At 35.4% G+C, this 15,391-nt stretch overlaps 1 protein-coding gene across 1 annotated transcript; it reads left to right on the top strand.

Moving 5' to 3' along the window:
* The first annotated feature begins 384 nt into the window (after positions 1-384).
* Positions 385-15,261, top strand: ESP (separase). The gene is made up of 27 exons (XM_088116808.1): positions 385-1,205; positions 2,090-2,267; positions 2,345-2,440; positions 2,666-2,800; positions 2,896-3,362; positions 3,560-3,668; positions 3,823-3,948; positions 4,917-5,177; positions 5,288-5,404; positions 5,542-5,763; positions 5,877-5,987; positions 6,313-6,456; positions 6,544-6,909; positions 6,992-7,081; positions 7,891-8,154; positions 8,250-8,373; positions 8,480-9,256; positions 9,541-9,778; positions 10,543-10,645; positions 11,138-11,311; positions 12,094-12,149; positions 12,249-12,478; positions 12,583-12,817; positions 13,071-13,473; positions 13,929-14,168; positions 14,278-14,365; positions 14,452-15,261. The coding sequence occupies exons 1-27, from the start codon at positions 592-594 to the stop codon at positions 14,961-14,963; spliced, it is 6,480 nt and encodes a 2,159-aa protein (XP_087972934.1). The 5' UTR covers positions 385-591; the 3' UTR covers positions 14,964-15,261.
* The last annotated feature ends 130 nt before the right edge of the window (positions 15,262-15,391 follow it).

The following is a 15,391-nucleotide window of genomic DNA, read 5'->3' as shown; positions in this document are numbered from 1 at the left end:
GATAGACAACTTGGAATTTGACTTTAAAGAGATTTTAGAACTCACTATTGATAAACATTTTAATCCTCGACTTTAGTGGATGATTTGAAACTTGACCCATGTAAATGAGAATTTGTATATACACGTTAAATAAAACAATAAATATAATATAGGTGAAACAATGCACTTATTTTTAAAATGAATATTTTTCTTATAATTTATACCAATATTTTATTAAAAAAGGTAGTACTATTGAAACTTTAATCAAATCTTTCTTTCTCTATTTGAATCTACCGCTCTCATCATTATTAATTTAACAGTGTTGATTAGTAATAAAAGCTAAAACAGAAATATTAAAGATGCAAAATAAAAAATGGAACATTTGTTCAAGAAAACAAGATTTCAGAAAATAGCATAAAAATTACTTTTGAAAATTGTTGGCAGTTTTGGTGATATTAATATTTTGTTTTCCTTAAAAGAAAAAAAAAAAAGACCGTTATATATGATGCTCCGTTCCATTTCCGAAGTTTGAAATAAAAGAGTAAGAGCGTGTTTTTGGCGCCTTGCAACTTAAGCTCAGACTCCTTCTTTGCATCTCCATTCCCTCTTCCCATGGCGTCTCCCTCCGAATCATCTCTCATTTCGAAGCTTCAGTCCTCCGATTCCCCCGGCATCCACGCCCTAGTCTCCGATTACCTCCGCCCCCTTGCAGATCTCAAGCCAACAAAGAAATCCAAACCCGACCCAACCCTAATCCGCTCCCTCGCGAAGCGCTTCCTCTCCTTCCTCAATTCCTCTCTATCCATTCTCCCCAAACGCCTCCCGGAGCTTTCCAAGTCCAAAGACTCCGTTTTGGTCCTCGAACTGCTCCGCGTTTACCGGCTTTGCCTCGATTGCTTGGACACCGTCGCTTCTCAGTTGGCTTCCAAGCCATTCTCAGTCGAATTCCAGAGACTTCGCTTGATGCACTGCCTCGAGTCCTGCGCCCTGTTCGCTGAAGCTGAAGTCGAGGGTTTGGGGCTTCTTGATAGGCTTCGACAGCCGAAGAGGAAGGGCAAGCTTCTCCCTGAAATAGACAAGGGCGGTGGAGACGGTAAAGACTTATGTTCGTTGGTAGTTGATATTGCCGTGAGCCTCGTAAGGTGTGCATCCGCGGGTTTGGCTAAAGAAGATGACAATTTCAAGAAGGTGCTTCAGTTGGTGGACGAAGTAACCCCTTGGCTCATGTACGTCCCACTCCGTTGCTGACTATAATTTTGTTTACTTTGCTTCTTTGTATGTGTGTTGGTCTGGTGTGCATATCTGAGCCCTGTAAATAGTTGTTCAGAAACATTTGAATTGAACCAAATTGATATTGAATTGAATTGCTTTAAAAAATTGAATTGTTTAAAATGAAAAAAGGAACTTAATTGTTTTTATTTAGTTTTAAAGATTTTAGTTACTCTTACACAAGACTGCTTGAACTAAATTGAACTATAAATTGTGATATTGGAAAATGTACTTCAAAATGGGATATTTACTGGTAATAATCTGAACAATTCATAACAACTAATATAATTCAAGCAATTTCGAGTAGTTCAATATAGTATAGTTCAATCAAACCATGCTATACTCCAGTTCAATTTACTTAAACTGTTATACAATTCAATTTGGTTCTCTCAAACCACTTTTAAAGTTTGGTCCAGTTTTATAATAGTTCAGCTCAATTCATGCACTTTGTCTATCCCTAGAAAATATCCATAGAGTTCCCCAATTGCACCTGTTTAACATTCAGAAAATTAGAGAGAATAGCTATCTTGGATTCTCTTGTTGTACTTTCTTGTTTACTTTTATTACTCTTTTCTTCTTTACTTGTGACTTCCAATACTGTGGTTGTGCCCACATATAATGTCAATTATCCCAGGGAGACACCTTACATGAAGAAGCTACTGCTTGTCTCAGGCTTTGTTTAGTCTGTCAGCTCTCTTAAAATTCTCAGTTGTATTTTATTTTCAATTTTCAAAATGTTCCAACATAGAGTTTAGTTTGGGTTAGTCTTGTTTTTGCCACAATTACCATTTTGTAATTAGTAAGGTATTAAGTTGCGTATTTATACAACTTATTGTTTCAGGGAATTGGATTCTAACTCATATGAGAAGTTGCAAAGGATGTTAGTAATTCATCTGGGTAAGTGTAGTTTAAATTTACTGGGGAGGATGCCATTTCCGGATAGGGAATTGGTGATGTTGTTTTGCTCTACGACATTGACTGAGTATGTGAAGTCTCCAGTCAAAGATCAAGTCTACAAGGTAATGTAGGCCTCTACTTTTGGATACATGCATCAACAAATTTTTTACTCGCCACCTTCATGAAATGTTAATTGCAGATTGCTCACAGGATGTGTTCTTCATTGTTTGCACTGCGGGATAGTAATTCCTTGTATATCATGGACATATTGGATTGCATAGTTCTTGAGTGCAAGGTACCCATCACCACATATTCCACTCAGGGTGCTATATATTCTATCATTTGTATATTTCGCATATTTAGATGTTTTACTGGGCTTCTTTTGTTTATTTTTTGTTTTTTCTATTTATAGGATTATATTTTTTTAAAAGCTTGTTTTCCATCTAAATAATAAAGTTGATATTTTCTTGTTGGAGCCCTTTATTCATGCTCTATTCATCTACTATATTTATCCTTTCAGGTTGAGGAAGGAAACACAGGGATAGAATTTGCTGAACTTGTTGATTACTGTGTGAATAAATGTCAAACTGCAAATGCTAGTTTTTGTTGTGCATTTGCAGCGTATTTGAACAAAATAGCGGAACATTTCAAACAGGTATTCTTCTAGGAAGGTTTCTCTCGTGTATGCTTTTCAATTACAATGCTATTCTCCACATTCTGTATTCCACTTTGATTGAAGAAGCTGGGCAGGTTATGACACCCATTAATTCAATACTGAGGCTTTATGCTGCTGGATTGCTCCTTGTTAGTTGTAATTTAAGGTCCAGAACTGGAGATCTTGCATCACCTGGCAGTGCAGAATTTGGGTGTTTGCTTGGAACTTTACTTGAAAACAAGAAAATACTTCAGAATTCACCGTCATTGCTTGGTTCCTTGCATATTTGCAGCAAAAGTAATTGTATGTCGTCCAGCATGGAAGATCAATCCCTAGCTGGTATCCCATGCACACCACCGGGTTTCAATAGTCAGGCTTATATGAATTACAAGTCAGTTTATGTAGAGGCATTGAAATTTCTATGCCAACCACTTGCTAAATCAATTAATTCAGAAAGGAAACAATTAGTTACTGAAGTGGATGATACTTCAGATATGACTATGATGTCCACTGTCCAAGATGCATTCCATACACTTTGTCATCTTATACTTTCGAGTTCAAGGTATAGTATATCCAGTGAACTTTTCTCTTCTTTTACACTGATTTTCTTGTGATGCTAATAATAAAGAGTAGTTTCTAGCTCTTTTTTTTTGTTATTTGGATCTTATAGAAAATAAGATATCTTAACAAGTTTGTAATAATTTCACGCCGTATTGTTTTCTATGACAATGTCTAATTTCCACTTCTTATGGGCTGCAGCTTCGTGCCTAAAAACAATGGAGATGGATTTGATGAAAAGAACAAAACAGTGCTTAATGTAGTTGTAGCCGCCTTCACCCTTTCCATTAGAACCAATCTTAAAGTCGAGGTTCTCCTTTTTACCTTGTAATGATCATATTTTTACTACAATGGTGTTTCAACTAAAGAATAAGATATTCAATTTCTGAAACTATCAGCAGAGTGTCATAATATTATTGGATCTTGTGTTATAACGGCTAAATAGTTTTTTGTTGGTGTTTCAGGAGAGCAAGCAATTAATTAAGCAGATCATTGCTAGCAAATGGATTGAAACAGAAGGATTAAATTACATTATTGCTTGTCTCTACAATATTGCTGTAGTTTTGTACAGAAACAGGCAACTAGAAAAGGTACTTCATTTCCTTTTTTGTTAAAATATTCCATTTAATGATAATATATCACAGACGTATATTTGCTTATTGAGATGTTTTGTTAGGGATTCGGGAAGGAATTCCTAACAAGCTCTCTCTCTATCTCAAACACAACAATCAAGAACTTGTAAAGAAGGAATAGTATGAATGGTATTCACAACAATGAATCAAGAATACACTGTATCTTAGGAGCTTAACCTCCTCCACCTGGTGGTAAGACCGGTCAACACATACAAACTACACAACTGGCTAACTGAAACAATAAAGGGTCCTAATATATAGGCCTTTTCCCGCCCCCTCACTTAACTGATTAACAGTTAAGTGTTCTGTTTCCCTTTTCTCCTTTCCTATACTCTCTAAGTCCTAACATTGTCACAGAACATGTGCTCTTTGTCACAGAATGGAAATCCAAGATTGTAAAAGAGATATTGTAGCAGAAGCTTTATGACTTAATGAGAGCTTTTAGATGTCAGTCAGACTACTGAAGTATAGATAAAATAATTTCTTGAATCTTATTTGATACATAATGATTGTTTTAGCCTGAAATCTTAAGATATTTACTAAGGGTTCATGTATTTTGATTTTATTAACTCTACCATGCCTGCTTTACAAGGCCATTAGGGTTGAACTGAAGCAAACAACTCACTCTGTTACTTGTGCTAAAGGTGCACTCTACTTTGAACTGAATCAAACAACTACTTACTAGGACACAATCATTTTCAACTTTCCATTAGTTTCAAGAAATAGAAATGCAGCAATTGGTAATAAAAAATGTGTGAAAAAGTGTTTCTCTCTATGTGGAAACATGCATAAACTGTGTAAAATCACCAGCAGCCATGTGAGATTTCTATTTTCTTACCATTGATTTTGACTCTGCAAAATTAAAGAAATAGAAATATTTAGATTTCAGTGCTTTACTTTAATTTCTGTCTGACATATCACTGCAGGCTTCAAAGGTGCTAAACTTGTGCTGTAAAGCTTCATGGCTCTGTATTAAGTATCATTGTGCAAACCTGTCAGAAGGTACTTTGAAGGATTTTGTAATGGAGGCTTGCACCAGAAGTGCTCTTCTTTTAGATATTATGTATGATGTCAACAATGTAAAGATAAACAAAAAGGTGATTGAGATCCTTAACAACTGGTTCACTGCTAATGATTTGTTTGAGAAACTTCCAGCTCCAATACCGGTTGTAAAGCAGTGGGTGAAGGTAAATTTTTTGAAGTATTTACTGTTAAGTATTTTGGAAGGTTTCCCATTTCAGTTCAACTTTACTTTTTTAGTCTCACTGATTGTTTTGGTACTGGTAATGGTATGCAGATAGAATGTAAACGTGCTACGCAGGTGGGTGAGAGAATTGATTCTCCTAGCTTGTATTGCATACTGTCATCTTCTATGCGATTGTCAAAGAGGAAAATCGCCGTGATCTTGGAGCAGGTTTAGTCTCTGTGTGTGTGTATATATATATATTTCCTTCATATAGAATTTTCATCATATTTTGCTGCTATTTGTTCAAATTTATGCATATTTTCCCGTTTGTCAGTTGCCTTTTTTTATTCTTATTGCCTTATTAGGAGCTTACTGCATATGAGGAGATGAGTTTTAAATACTCTGAAATATGTCACAAAATGCAAATGAAAATTACGGATATTCTTCTGCAAGATGTATATATCACTCCAGATAGTCGTTTTCAAATGGCACAAATTCTAGTGAGAAAGGGAAAGGCACTCAGGGTTAGGGGCATGGGTGGTCTCAGGGAATGCATCCAGTGTCTGTCAGAAGCAATAGCTATTATGGTAAGCCTTTTGGTTCTTCCGTTTTCCCTCAAACATCTAACTTCTCTTGTTTGTAAAATATTTTATGTTGGAGATGTATGTGCATTTAATATAATGTAATTTCTCTTCAACAGAGGGATATTTCTGGTGACATATATACTGATAGTAATTCCATTCATCATCAATTGTGTGTGACATATTGCTTGCGTGCAATCTGTACACACGAAGCCGAATCTAATTCGAAGGTACCAAAAATATGCTTATAACTTTTACTGTCAATAAAGTATTCATTTTTTTTAAGATGGACAGTTATCATTGGCAATGTCATGATCATTTAGTGATGGTAAATTCAACAGCTTCCTTGTTAAGGCTTAGCTTGGTTTCTTTTATTATGTTGAGGGATAGGGCTGCTTTGTACCATTAATTTTTCCTTTTCTTTTGCTTATATTTTCTTATTATTGTAAAGGGAATTTCTTATGCTAATGCTTTGTAATAATATTTTTTTTCTTTTTCTCCCTTAATAAATTCCTTTTATTGACAAAAGCTTATCTTGCTTTATACACCAAGCAGCAAATCTTTGAAGATGTCAAGTCTGCTTTGGATCTATGGTTGAGTACATCAGATCTTAATCACTTAGAAGAGGGAGATTATTCTGCATTATCTGACAGTTTAATGATTCTGTTCTATAACATAGTTGATTTACTACAATTGAAGGTCCGCTTCCCTTTAATCATTTTGGTTTCTTTAGTTTTTGTGTAAGATTTATAGTCACGGTTTCGTATTTTCATGGCATATCTTCAGGGTTTCGTGGAACTGTTCAACAATGCATATCGACTGGTGATTAAAATGTTTAAGTGGAAGAATGTTCCAATTGAAAAGTGGTTGACCTTAATGTGGGAAAGTAGAAATCTATGTCATGCTCTCTGTGTTTCACCTGTTAGTGAGGAGTTCATCATGAACTCATTGGATGAGTTCAGAGAACTTTCAGATATTAATTTCTGGATACGTTATCTTCAGGGAAATCAATCATCATTGATAGGGTTTCAGCAGAATTTTTCTTTCTTATTTGCCAGCTCTCATAGGAATTCCAGCAGTCATGAGAGCTCTTTTCGAACAGACATCACAATTGATGAAGTTCAAAAAGCAGCTCTTGATCTGATTTCAAATGTAAGCTCAGTTTTAGACAGAACTTATCACAATCTCTTTTTATACAAAATCATCACTCTGTTCTCTATTAATCTTCTCCCAGGTTCCTGTCCCAAGTCATTCTACATTTCTTGCCGGTTGTCTTTTTTATGATTTGTGCCCAAGACTTGTTGCAAATGGACAGTTAATAGAGGTAAGTTGTATTAGTTAGTTCTGATTTCAATTCTTATGTTATGGATAACCAGTCCCTTAGCTTCTAAACTAAAGACAAGTGATATTTGAAGCATGTTCTTGATTGTCTTAAGTCGTACTGTTTGTGTAAAGGATCACAAGAGTGATGAATTTGTAATTGATTTTGAACTGTTGATGTTCATGTTTCTAACTGAAATTGGTTTGGACTTTTAGATGCGATAACTTGTGTCTGTAAGGTTCACTTGATTGAGTACGTGAATAGTGAAGATGTATTCAGGCTAGGTAAAGTGGAGATGAATATAGGAATGTAAAAGAATAGTATGTCCATTTACATGATTATAGTCTAAATATCTATTCAATTTCCTCTTCCCATTTTATACCGAACCCAATCAGATCTTAATTCTTTAAAACAAAGCATAACAATTTTTTAACATCAGAAATATTTGTCTGTTGGGTGTGAAAATATGTTGTCTGCTTTTCCAATGAAACTTTCTTTCTTGAAAGGAATCTTGGTTTCCTCAGTCCTCACAAGTCATGCTATTTTCATTTGTTGTTTGTAATAGACAGGATATGATAGGAACAATTGTCAATTTAATGAATGTTTTAGGTACTAATTGAAGATAATAGGCTGGTACCATAGATTAAAACATCACATGCAATATAGAGGTTATCAAGTTTTTTACACAACACAAACACACACACACAATGAAACAAACTTTGGTATTTTTTTTTTAATATATGCCTTTCTTTTTTAAAACTTACATTGTTTCTCCCAACTTACAGTTTTTTTTTTCTTTGAAAATGTATTAGGCTCTTTCCTCTGCAAAAGAAGCTCATAGATTACATGCTAAACTCTTCCAAAGGAAGTTTACACATAATGTTCAGACGCAGAATGAAGAGCACCATGTAATAGTTGATTCCTCAAAGAATATTATAGATAGTGTTGAGGATATTGGATTAAACTTATCAGCTGTGAGGGAAATTTTTCTATTTGATTCTATATCATGGGACTTGAAAGACAGTTATCTTAGTGCATGGAAAGTTATGCAGTGTTATCTTGAGAGCACACTTCAGGTTTGATTTCTATCCCATAGTCCTCATATATGAAAGTAAATATGTTTAGATAAGGCCTATAATGGATCTTATTTTAACAACATTTGCACTTTCAGGTAGGAATCATCCATGAAATGATTGGAGATGGAGCCGAGGCTGAAACCTATCTTAAATGGGGGAAAGCCATATCCTGTTCACTAAATCTGCCTTTGTTTACAGTTGCTTTCTCTTGCTCTTTAGGTATAAAATTTACTTTTGCATTTTTTTCTCATTGATTGGATTGATATGCTTCCATTCATTGGATGGTATGAAATTGATTTGCCATTTCTGTGGCGTGTTTTACTAGGAAAACTATACATTAAGAAAAGACATTGGGATTTAGCAGAAGAGGAACTTCAAAGTGCTCAACAGATTTTAAAGGAAAGCAGCACATCATTTTGTTGCTCAAAGTGTAAATTGAAGCTTGAAGTTACTCTGTATGAGTATCTTGGAGATTTATGTCAAAGTAAATTTGGCACCTGCGACGGGGTTATGTCTAAAGAGACTGCAAAAAATTGGTATATGTCAGCTCTGGATAAACTAAACCTTTCCGAGTGGAAAAATCCTCTTAGTTGTCCTGAAGATGGCAATGGTGGAACTGCAACAGATACAAAATGTCCTGCTGGTAAGACTTGTACTTGCTTTATAATGAAAGAAGCTGGCGAAAATATAAATAAGTCCATGAAAGCAGGGCGAGAAACCAGAAAGACAAAAAATGCAGCAAAGGTTTTACCAAAGGAACCTCACTTAGTGGTTCAGAACAAATCTAGGGTAACTCGTTCTAGATATAGATCTTCTCAGAGTGAAGATACAAGCATTTACAGGAAGCCAGAAGTATGTGAAACTCTCCAGGAGAATCATGTTTCTGATTCATCTGATGGACTTAATAAAAATGGGACAGTTTTGAGCAAGACAGGTTGTCCCTTTAATTCAAGGTGTGCAACAACTTGTGTTCTCTCGAAAATGAGGTGTTGGTACTGTCTTCCATCTGAAGTTGTAAAATCTGGTTTACTAAATGATTTTATTAATCTTAAATGGGAGTTTGTCCGGAGGCAACTTTCAATGAAGCTACTCAGCCGATTAGGTATGATTGCCCTTTCATATTTTCTGCTTTTCATTCAGTTGCTGAGAAAATGCAAGTATCATTCAGTTGACATCTACATATGGTCCTTCTCATTTTATTTTCAAAACACTTTTGTAGTTTACATGCCTTTTTTTAGTAAGGTAAACTTGAGAATTTCCTTTTCCAAATTTGGTCAATTTTTCATACTGAATTTACCACTTTCTTGCTTGCTCATTTAGGGCATTATACTTATTTATTGGATGAAGTTGTTTGCTTCTTTAATTTCCTAATATGTTTCTTTACAGTGAAATGCTTTGCGTATCCTGGTCAAATTGATGAAACACATAAATTTCTTCTTAGAAGCATATCAATTCTTGTCAGCAGAAACCCATTCTACCATGCGCTTTCCTCTATTCCTCTAGATTATTTTAATCATTTGGTTGCAAGGGAGATTCCGGGAGATGTATTTACTATTGAACGCTCAGAAATAGTTCATGACATATGCTGGTATTCTTTGAAGAGCTATCATTCCAAGCTTGCAAGGTATTTGTCCCGATTAGTTTGATTCATACATGTACCTTCCTATTTTTTTATGAGAAAACAAATTTATGTGCATATTCATGTCCAAAATGTACTTTATCCTTATCTTCCTGGATGTAGCTGTGACTGATTAACTGACAATTGTCACGTCTTTTATTATGTGCTTTAATAAATGTTCGCGTTGTTCATATGTATTTATAATCAGAATCAATGTTCCTGCTTAAAGAGTACCCTCTTGATCAATAAGGAAATTTTATGTGCTTTTATCCTTATCTTCCTGGATGCAGCTGTGACTGATTAACTGACAATTGTCACGTATTTTTTTATGTGCTTTAATAAATTTTCACGTTGTTCATATGTATTTATAATCAGAATCAATTTTCCTGCTTAAAAAGAGTACCCTCTTGATCAATAAAGAAATTGTTGTTTGGTATTTCATCTTAACTAAACTACACGTTTTACTGCTTATTCACTGTTAATGGTCTGACATTGCATATATTTCCCTAAAAGAGATCCTCCTCTACTAAAATTCAGAGTTGAAGGAAAATAAATGAATTACACTTTGATTAATAACTTGTCTCTGAACATTGTATTAGAAAATGTTCCATTTTCTTAATACTCTGATCAGCCAAATCCTTCTGTTCTTAAGGAAATGTTGATTGAATGTCATTGCTTGGTATTTTGCTATATCATGGTGCTCTCCTCTTGAAACATTGTCTTGCAAAGGGCTATTTTATAACTCCTGAAACTCTGTTTTTTTGTTACAGGAACATTTTCAGTAATCTGTCGTCCATAAAGTTTGAAGACCTGGCTTCTTGGTTGATGGTAGCCTTTGTACTTTCTCGCGAGATTCCTGTAATCTTTCAAAAGGTCATACATCTTTATCTTCCTATTATTGTTAAGGGACAGTTCACTTAATTGTTTATTTGGACAGTTTCATGATCGTGAATACTATCATTTTCTTGGTTGTAGATTCATAGTATTCCAGATTACTTGTCATGACTGTTTTTGAAACATGAAATAAAGTTGAACCCCTTGGAGTTCTTGACATCTCTTCCCTTTTATAATGTTTACATTTATGGTAGCTGAAGTCCACATTCCATATTTACAATACTTTATTATTTATTCTCTTTCATGTTCATAATTGAAACTTAAGTGCAATATTCGAGAACATTTGAAATCTGATATAACGTATCATGATATGCTTTATTTTCTGTAAAGCAGTTGCAGTATATTCTGGAGTGCAAATGTGTGTGGGGTTTCTTAATCCTGACTCTTAGCCTTTTGATCTCTTCCTTTGTTACTTTCCTACCACCAATTGGGCAGGTTTATGACCTTTGTGTGCTGATGATACTCTGACAGGTGTCAAAATTACTTGCTGTGATGTGTGTAGTTTCTTCCATCAGCAAGCAATTCTGTCTGTTGTCTTTTAGCAGAGTTTTGGGTGAAAATTATTGGTCTTCATATTTCCACCAAGCTTCAATTGGAACTCATCTTACTCATCAACTTCTTTCACATCCAACTGGGAGATGCAAGGTAGGCATATCTTGTCTATCAATCTAAGGAATTTTATATCTGCATTATGAACACTGACTTCTGAATAGAAGCACTGATTTTTGGTTTAGCAATTGGAAAATCCTGAATGTCGCAGTCATTATTATTCAGTTTTTGCCATACATTAGTAGTGCTATATGACATTTTTTATTTTATACTCATGTCTGTTATCCATGTGAACTGAGAAGCCATAAGGGACTAGCTTCTGATTTCACATTTTTCATCCATTTTTGGGCTATTCTACTAAGCCTAAATGGCAGAATGAACTCTCTAATGTTTGGGAAATCTGAGCTCTTAGTGATCTTGAAGAGTGATTTCTATTGGTCCACAATGTCTATGCTTTTTGTAGGAGCCACTGCAATCCCTTTTGGCATCCTTCCATTTGTGCTTTAGAAGGACCGGAGATTATATAATTTAGGATCATTTGATGACATTGTAGTTCAAAATCATCCTTACGCGACGAGTAAATAGCATTTTAAAATAAGCCATGACAAGTGTAGTAGTTTTTGAAGAGCAAATTCTTTTTGCACAGGCCTCTGAAAGTGAGATTTAACGCAATGCTCATCCATAGACAATCCTAAACACTAAACGTGCATTTGACCCTACAAATTATGCATTTCAGATCCATGCACAGTTCACACACTTACATGAATGCTGATTATTAGTACAACACAAGGTGTATAAGATTTATTGCTTGTTCAATGCTGTATTGTGCCTTTTGAAGCACAGTTCCTTAAATGTAAATAATAGAAGTACAATTTCAGGGTTTACATGTTACGGGATCTTCTAGCATCAGGGAGTGCACATCTGGCTCACTCAGGTAGCAGGTTGTTCTTTTTGCATTGTAAAGCAAGCAAAGAATTGGTTGACATATAACTTGAAGCAATGATCTCGATGTCTTTGTTCCTTCCTGTTGCAGGCTCGTGCCTGATACCACTGTAGATCTTGCAGAACATGTGAAGAAGTTCTTGGCCGGTCTCCCATCAACAACTATCATCAGTATAAGTTTGCTTGGGCATGATTATATTAGTTTACTACAGGAATTGTTGCCTTATCCCACATGTGTTCAAGCATGGATGCTGGTATCAAGACTGAGCTTTAAGAACGATCCTGTTGTAATGTTATTGCCACTTGATTCTATTTTACAAGGTATGTAGCTACTGTAAACACATATATACAACTCTGATATCAGTGTTAAGCTTATCCATTTGAACTTATAAAGGTAATCTAAAATTTTTCATCACCATCTTCAGATGAGGATGATCTGAGTACTGGTTCGGGCACCTTTTTGAACTGTGAGGAACATAGTGAAAAATGGCGGTGCCCATGGGGTTTTACAGTTGTTGATGATGTGGCTCCAGCATTCAAAACAATTTTAGAAGAAAACTACTTGTCAACAATATCTCCTTTTGAAGATACAACACAGAATAGGATGTTATGGTGGAAACGGAGAAAGAACCTCGATCACCGTCTTGATAAATTCCTGAGGTGTGTGCACTACATCGTGATTTCATAAGTTAATATGCTGTCACTTTGATTTAAGAATGTACACTGTACATTCTGCAGTTTTTTCTGTAGTTGAACAGTATGTGCTCAATGCAACGCTTTGTCCATTCTTTATTAATGAACTCAAACTTTACAATAGCACTGTTCACGTTGACATCATTGTCTTGGGTGGTGGCAGTCTTACATTTTTTAGAAATTAAATGTTATCTCTTGTGCTATTGTCATATCTCACTAGGAATCTTGAAGAGTCGTGGTTTGGTTCATGGAAATGTCTTCTTCTTGGAGAATGGTTGAACTGCAAAAATTTAGACTTGGTGCTTAAGAATCTTGTGAATGATTTAAGATCTAAATGCAAATTGGATGCTAACGAGGGCCTTCTTAAAATTATTCTTGGAGGCTCTAAATATGTTTGTGATGGGAAAACATTGGTTTCTCAATTATGCTCGAAGAAAGACTGCTACATTGCTAAAGTAGGATATTGTGATGAAGCAAAGAAAGGGATATTGTTAAACACAAATGATTTTGGAATGTCGTCTGAGGTTGCTTTTGAACTGTTAAGCGAGGCATTAAATGTGCTGGAAGTGGATGACTCTATGAACAGAGAACCTATAATTCTTGTGTTGGACCATGAGGTGCAGGTTAGTGAGTTATTTCTGACTCGCTTACTATGTAGTTATGAATTAATTTTAAGCATTAAGGTCTACTATTTGATGTTCAATGGTACAGCAAATTAATAAAACTCTTCTATGGTTTTAAATTTATTTCAACTCTTATGAATAATAATATCTGCTTTTTTTTCTTTAAAGATTTTATTAACTGACATTTATGTGCTTATAATTGACATTTGAAGCGGCAATATTTTCAACAGATTTGACCAAATTGTTTATATTCAATTCTGTAATTTCTTATTTGCCAGTCCTTTAACACATCTGCCAAGTGAAATTTGTGGCTTAGTTTTAAGAAAAACAATAGCTGCAAGCAAATGTCATTTTAGCTTATGTTTCAAAACTGAGCTATGTATGTATTCTTGGTTTTACCTGTTGCCTGATGTGTTTATTTTTACTATTGGCTTCAACAACTACTACTGCAACAGATGCTTCCTTGGGAAAACTTGCCCATTCTACGGAAACAGGAAGTTTATCGCATGCCTTCTGTTAGTTGCATTTCTGCTGTTCTTCTCAAAGGCAGCGACCATAAGGAGCCAGTAGGAAGGAATTTAGTGCCCTTTCCTTTGATAGATCCGCTGGATGCTTTTTATTTACTAAATCCAGATGGTGATCTCAGTGGCACTCAGACTGAATTTGAGAATTATTTTAGAGACCAAAACCTGGAGGTAATGTACTACAAGGGAGGAAATATTGCACATTCTTTTATATCCCTGCTAATTCTTTTATCTATTAGTCTACTCAGTATGTTTTCTTTTATCTTTTTGTTTTTTACAGGGAAAGGCTGGTTCGAGACCCGCCATCAAAGAATTGGCTTCAGCATTGGAAAGTCACGACCTTTTCATATACTTTGGACATGGAAGTGGTAACATGTTTTGCATAATACCTAGTATATGTATAATTCCATGTGGCTCCCTGTATTTATATCACTGACTAAAAGCGTTTTTCCAGGAGCTCAGTACATTCCTAGGCAAGAGATTCAGAAACTAGACAAATGTGCTGCTACGCTTCTGATGGGGTGCAGTAGTGGTTCATTGACCTTACCTGGTCAATATGCACCCCAAGGCATTCCCCTGTCATATCTGCTGGCTGGTTCTCCAGCAATTGTTGGCAATCTATGGGAAGTGACAGACAAGGATATCGATCGATTTGGTAAGGCAATGTACGATGCATGGTTGAAAGAAAGATCAGATATGTCATCGGAATGCTGTCAATGCAACTTACTGTCCGAAGAATTTGAGGCCATGAACTTGAAGGGCTGCAAGGGTAGAGCAAAGAGGAAGGCTCCGCAGAAGAAATTACAGTTGGCCGAGAACGAGTCACCTAAGAACTGTGGTCACAGACGCAAAATTGGAGCTTTCATGGGTCAGGCCCGGGAAGTTTGCACTCTTCCATTCTTGACAGGGGCATCTCCTGTATGTTATGGGGTTCCCACCGGAATTTGGAAGAAAAGGAACATTTAGTCTAACTATTCCGACAGGAGTCACCTCCACAACGGCTGTGGCAGGGTTCAGAAAAGAACCTCAGCAGCATTTATATTTTTTAACTTTTATTTAATTTATTTTTTCTTGCCTCTTTATAGGAGGCATGCAAACTGAGTCTTCATTCATCTCTGTCGTTCCATACACGAGAAGAGCAAAGGAGAATTTGTATCCATCTCTGTACGAGTTCAATTTGTATATATGTTCTGATAAATGAATGTTGTATACTTACCACATTCCTATTCCATTAAAAAAACTATTTGTATTTTTACTATGATCACTCGAACTGTAGTAGTCGCATTGCAGTGTGTGTAACAAACAAAGCATTAGTTCAACTTTCATGTTAACAAACTAAGAATATCTCAAAGAACTCCGTACACTAAATAATAATTTATTTTCTTTTTAAAACG

The sequence above is a fragment of the Vigna umbellata genome, chromosome 5 (genome assembly GCF_029865625.1).
Source record: "Vigna umbellata cultivar VRB3 chromosome 5, Vumbellata_1.0, whole genome shotgun sequence".
Lineage (NCBI taxonomy): Eukaryota > Viridiplantae > Streptophyta > Magnoliopsida > Fabales > Fabaceae > Vigna > Vigna umbellata.
This window is presented reverse-complemented; position numbering and strand designations above follow the sequence as displayed.

What these genes read in the sequence shown, in the direction of transcription:
- ESP (XM_088116808.1), top strand. Translation starts at nt 592, where the DNA reads ATGGCGTCTCCCTCCGAATCATCTCTCATTTCGAAGCTTCAGTCCTCC. An exon ending in CTCTTGATCTGATTTCAAAT is followed by an intron (nt 6,910 to 6,991) that starts GTAAGCTCAGTT and finishes ATCTTCTCCCAG; the next exon opens with GTTCCTGTCCCAAGTCATTC. An exon ending in ACTTGATTCTATTTTACAAG is followed by an intron (nt 12,479 to 12,582) that starts GTATGTAGCTAC and finishes CACCATCTTCAG; the next exon opens with ATGAGGATGATCTGAGTACT.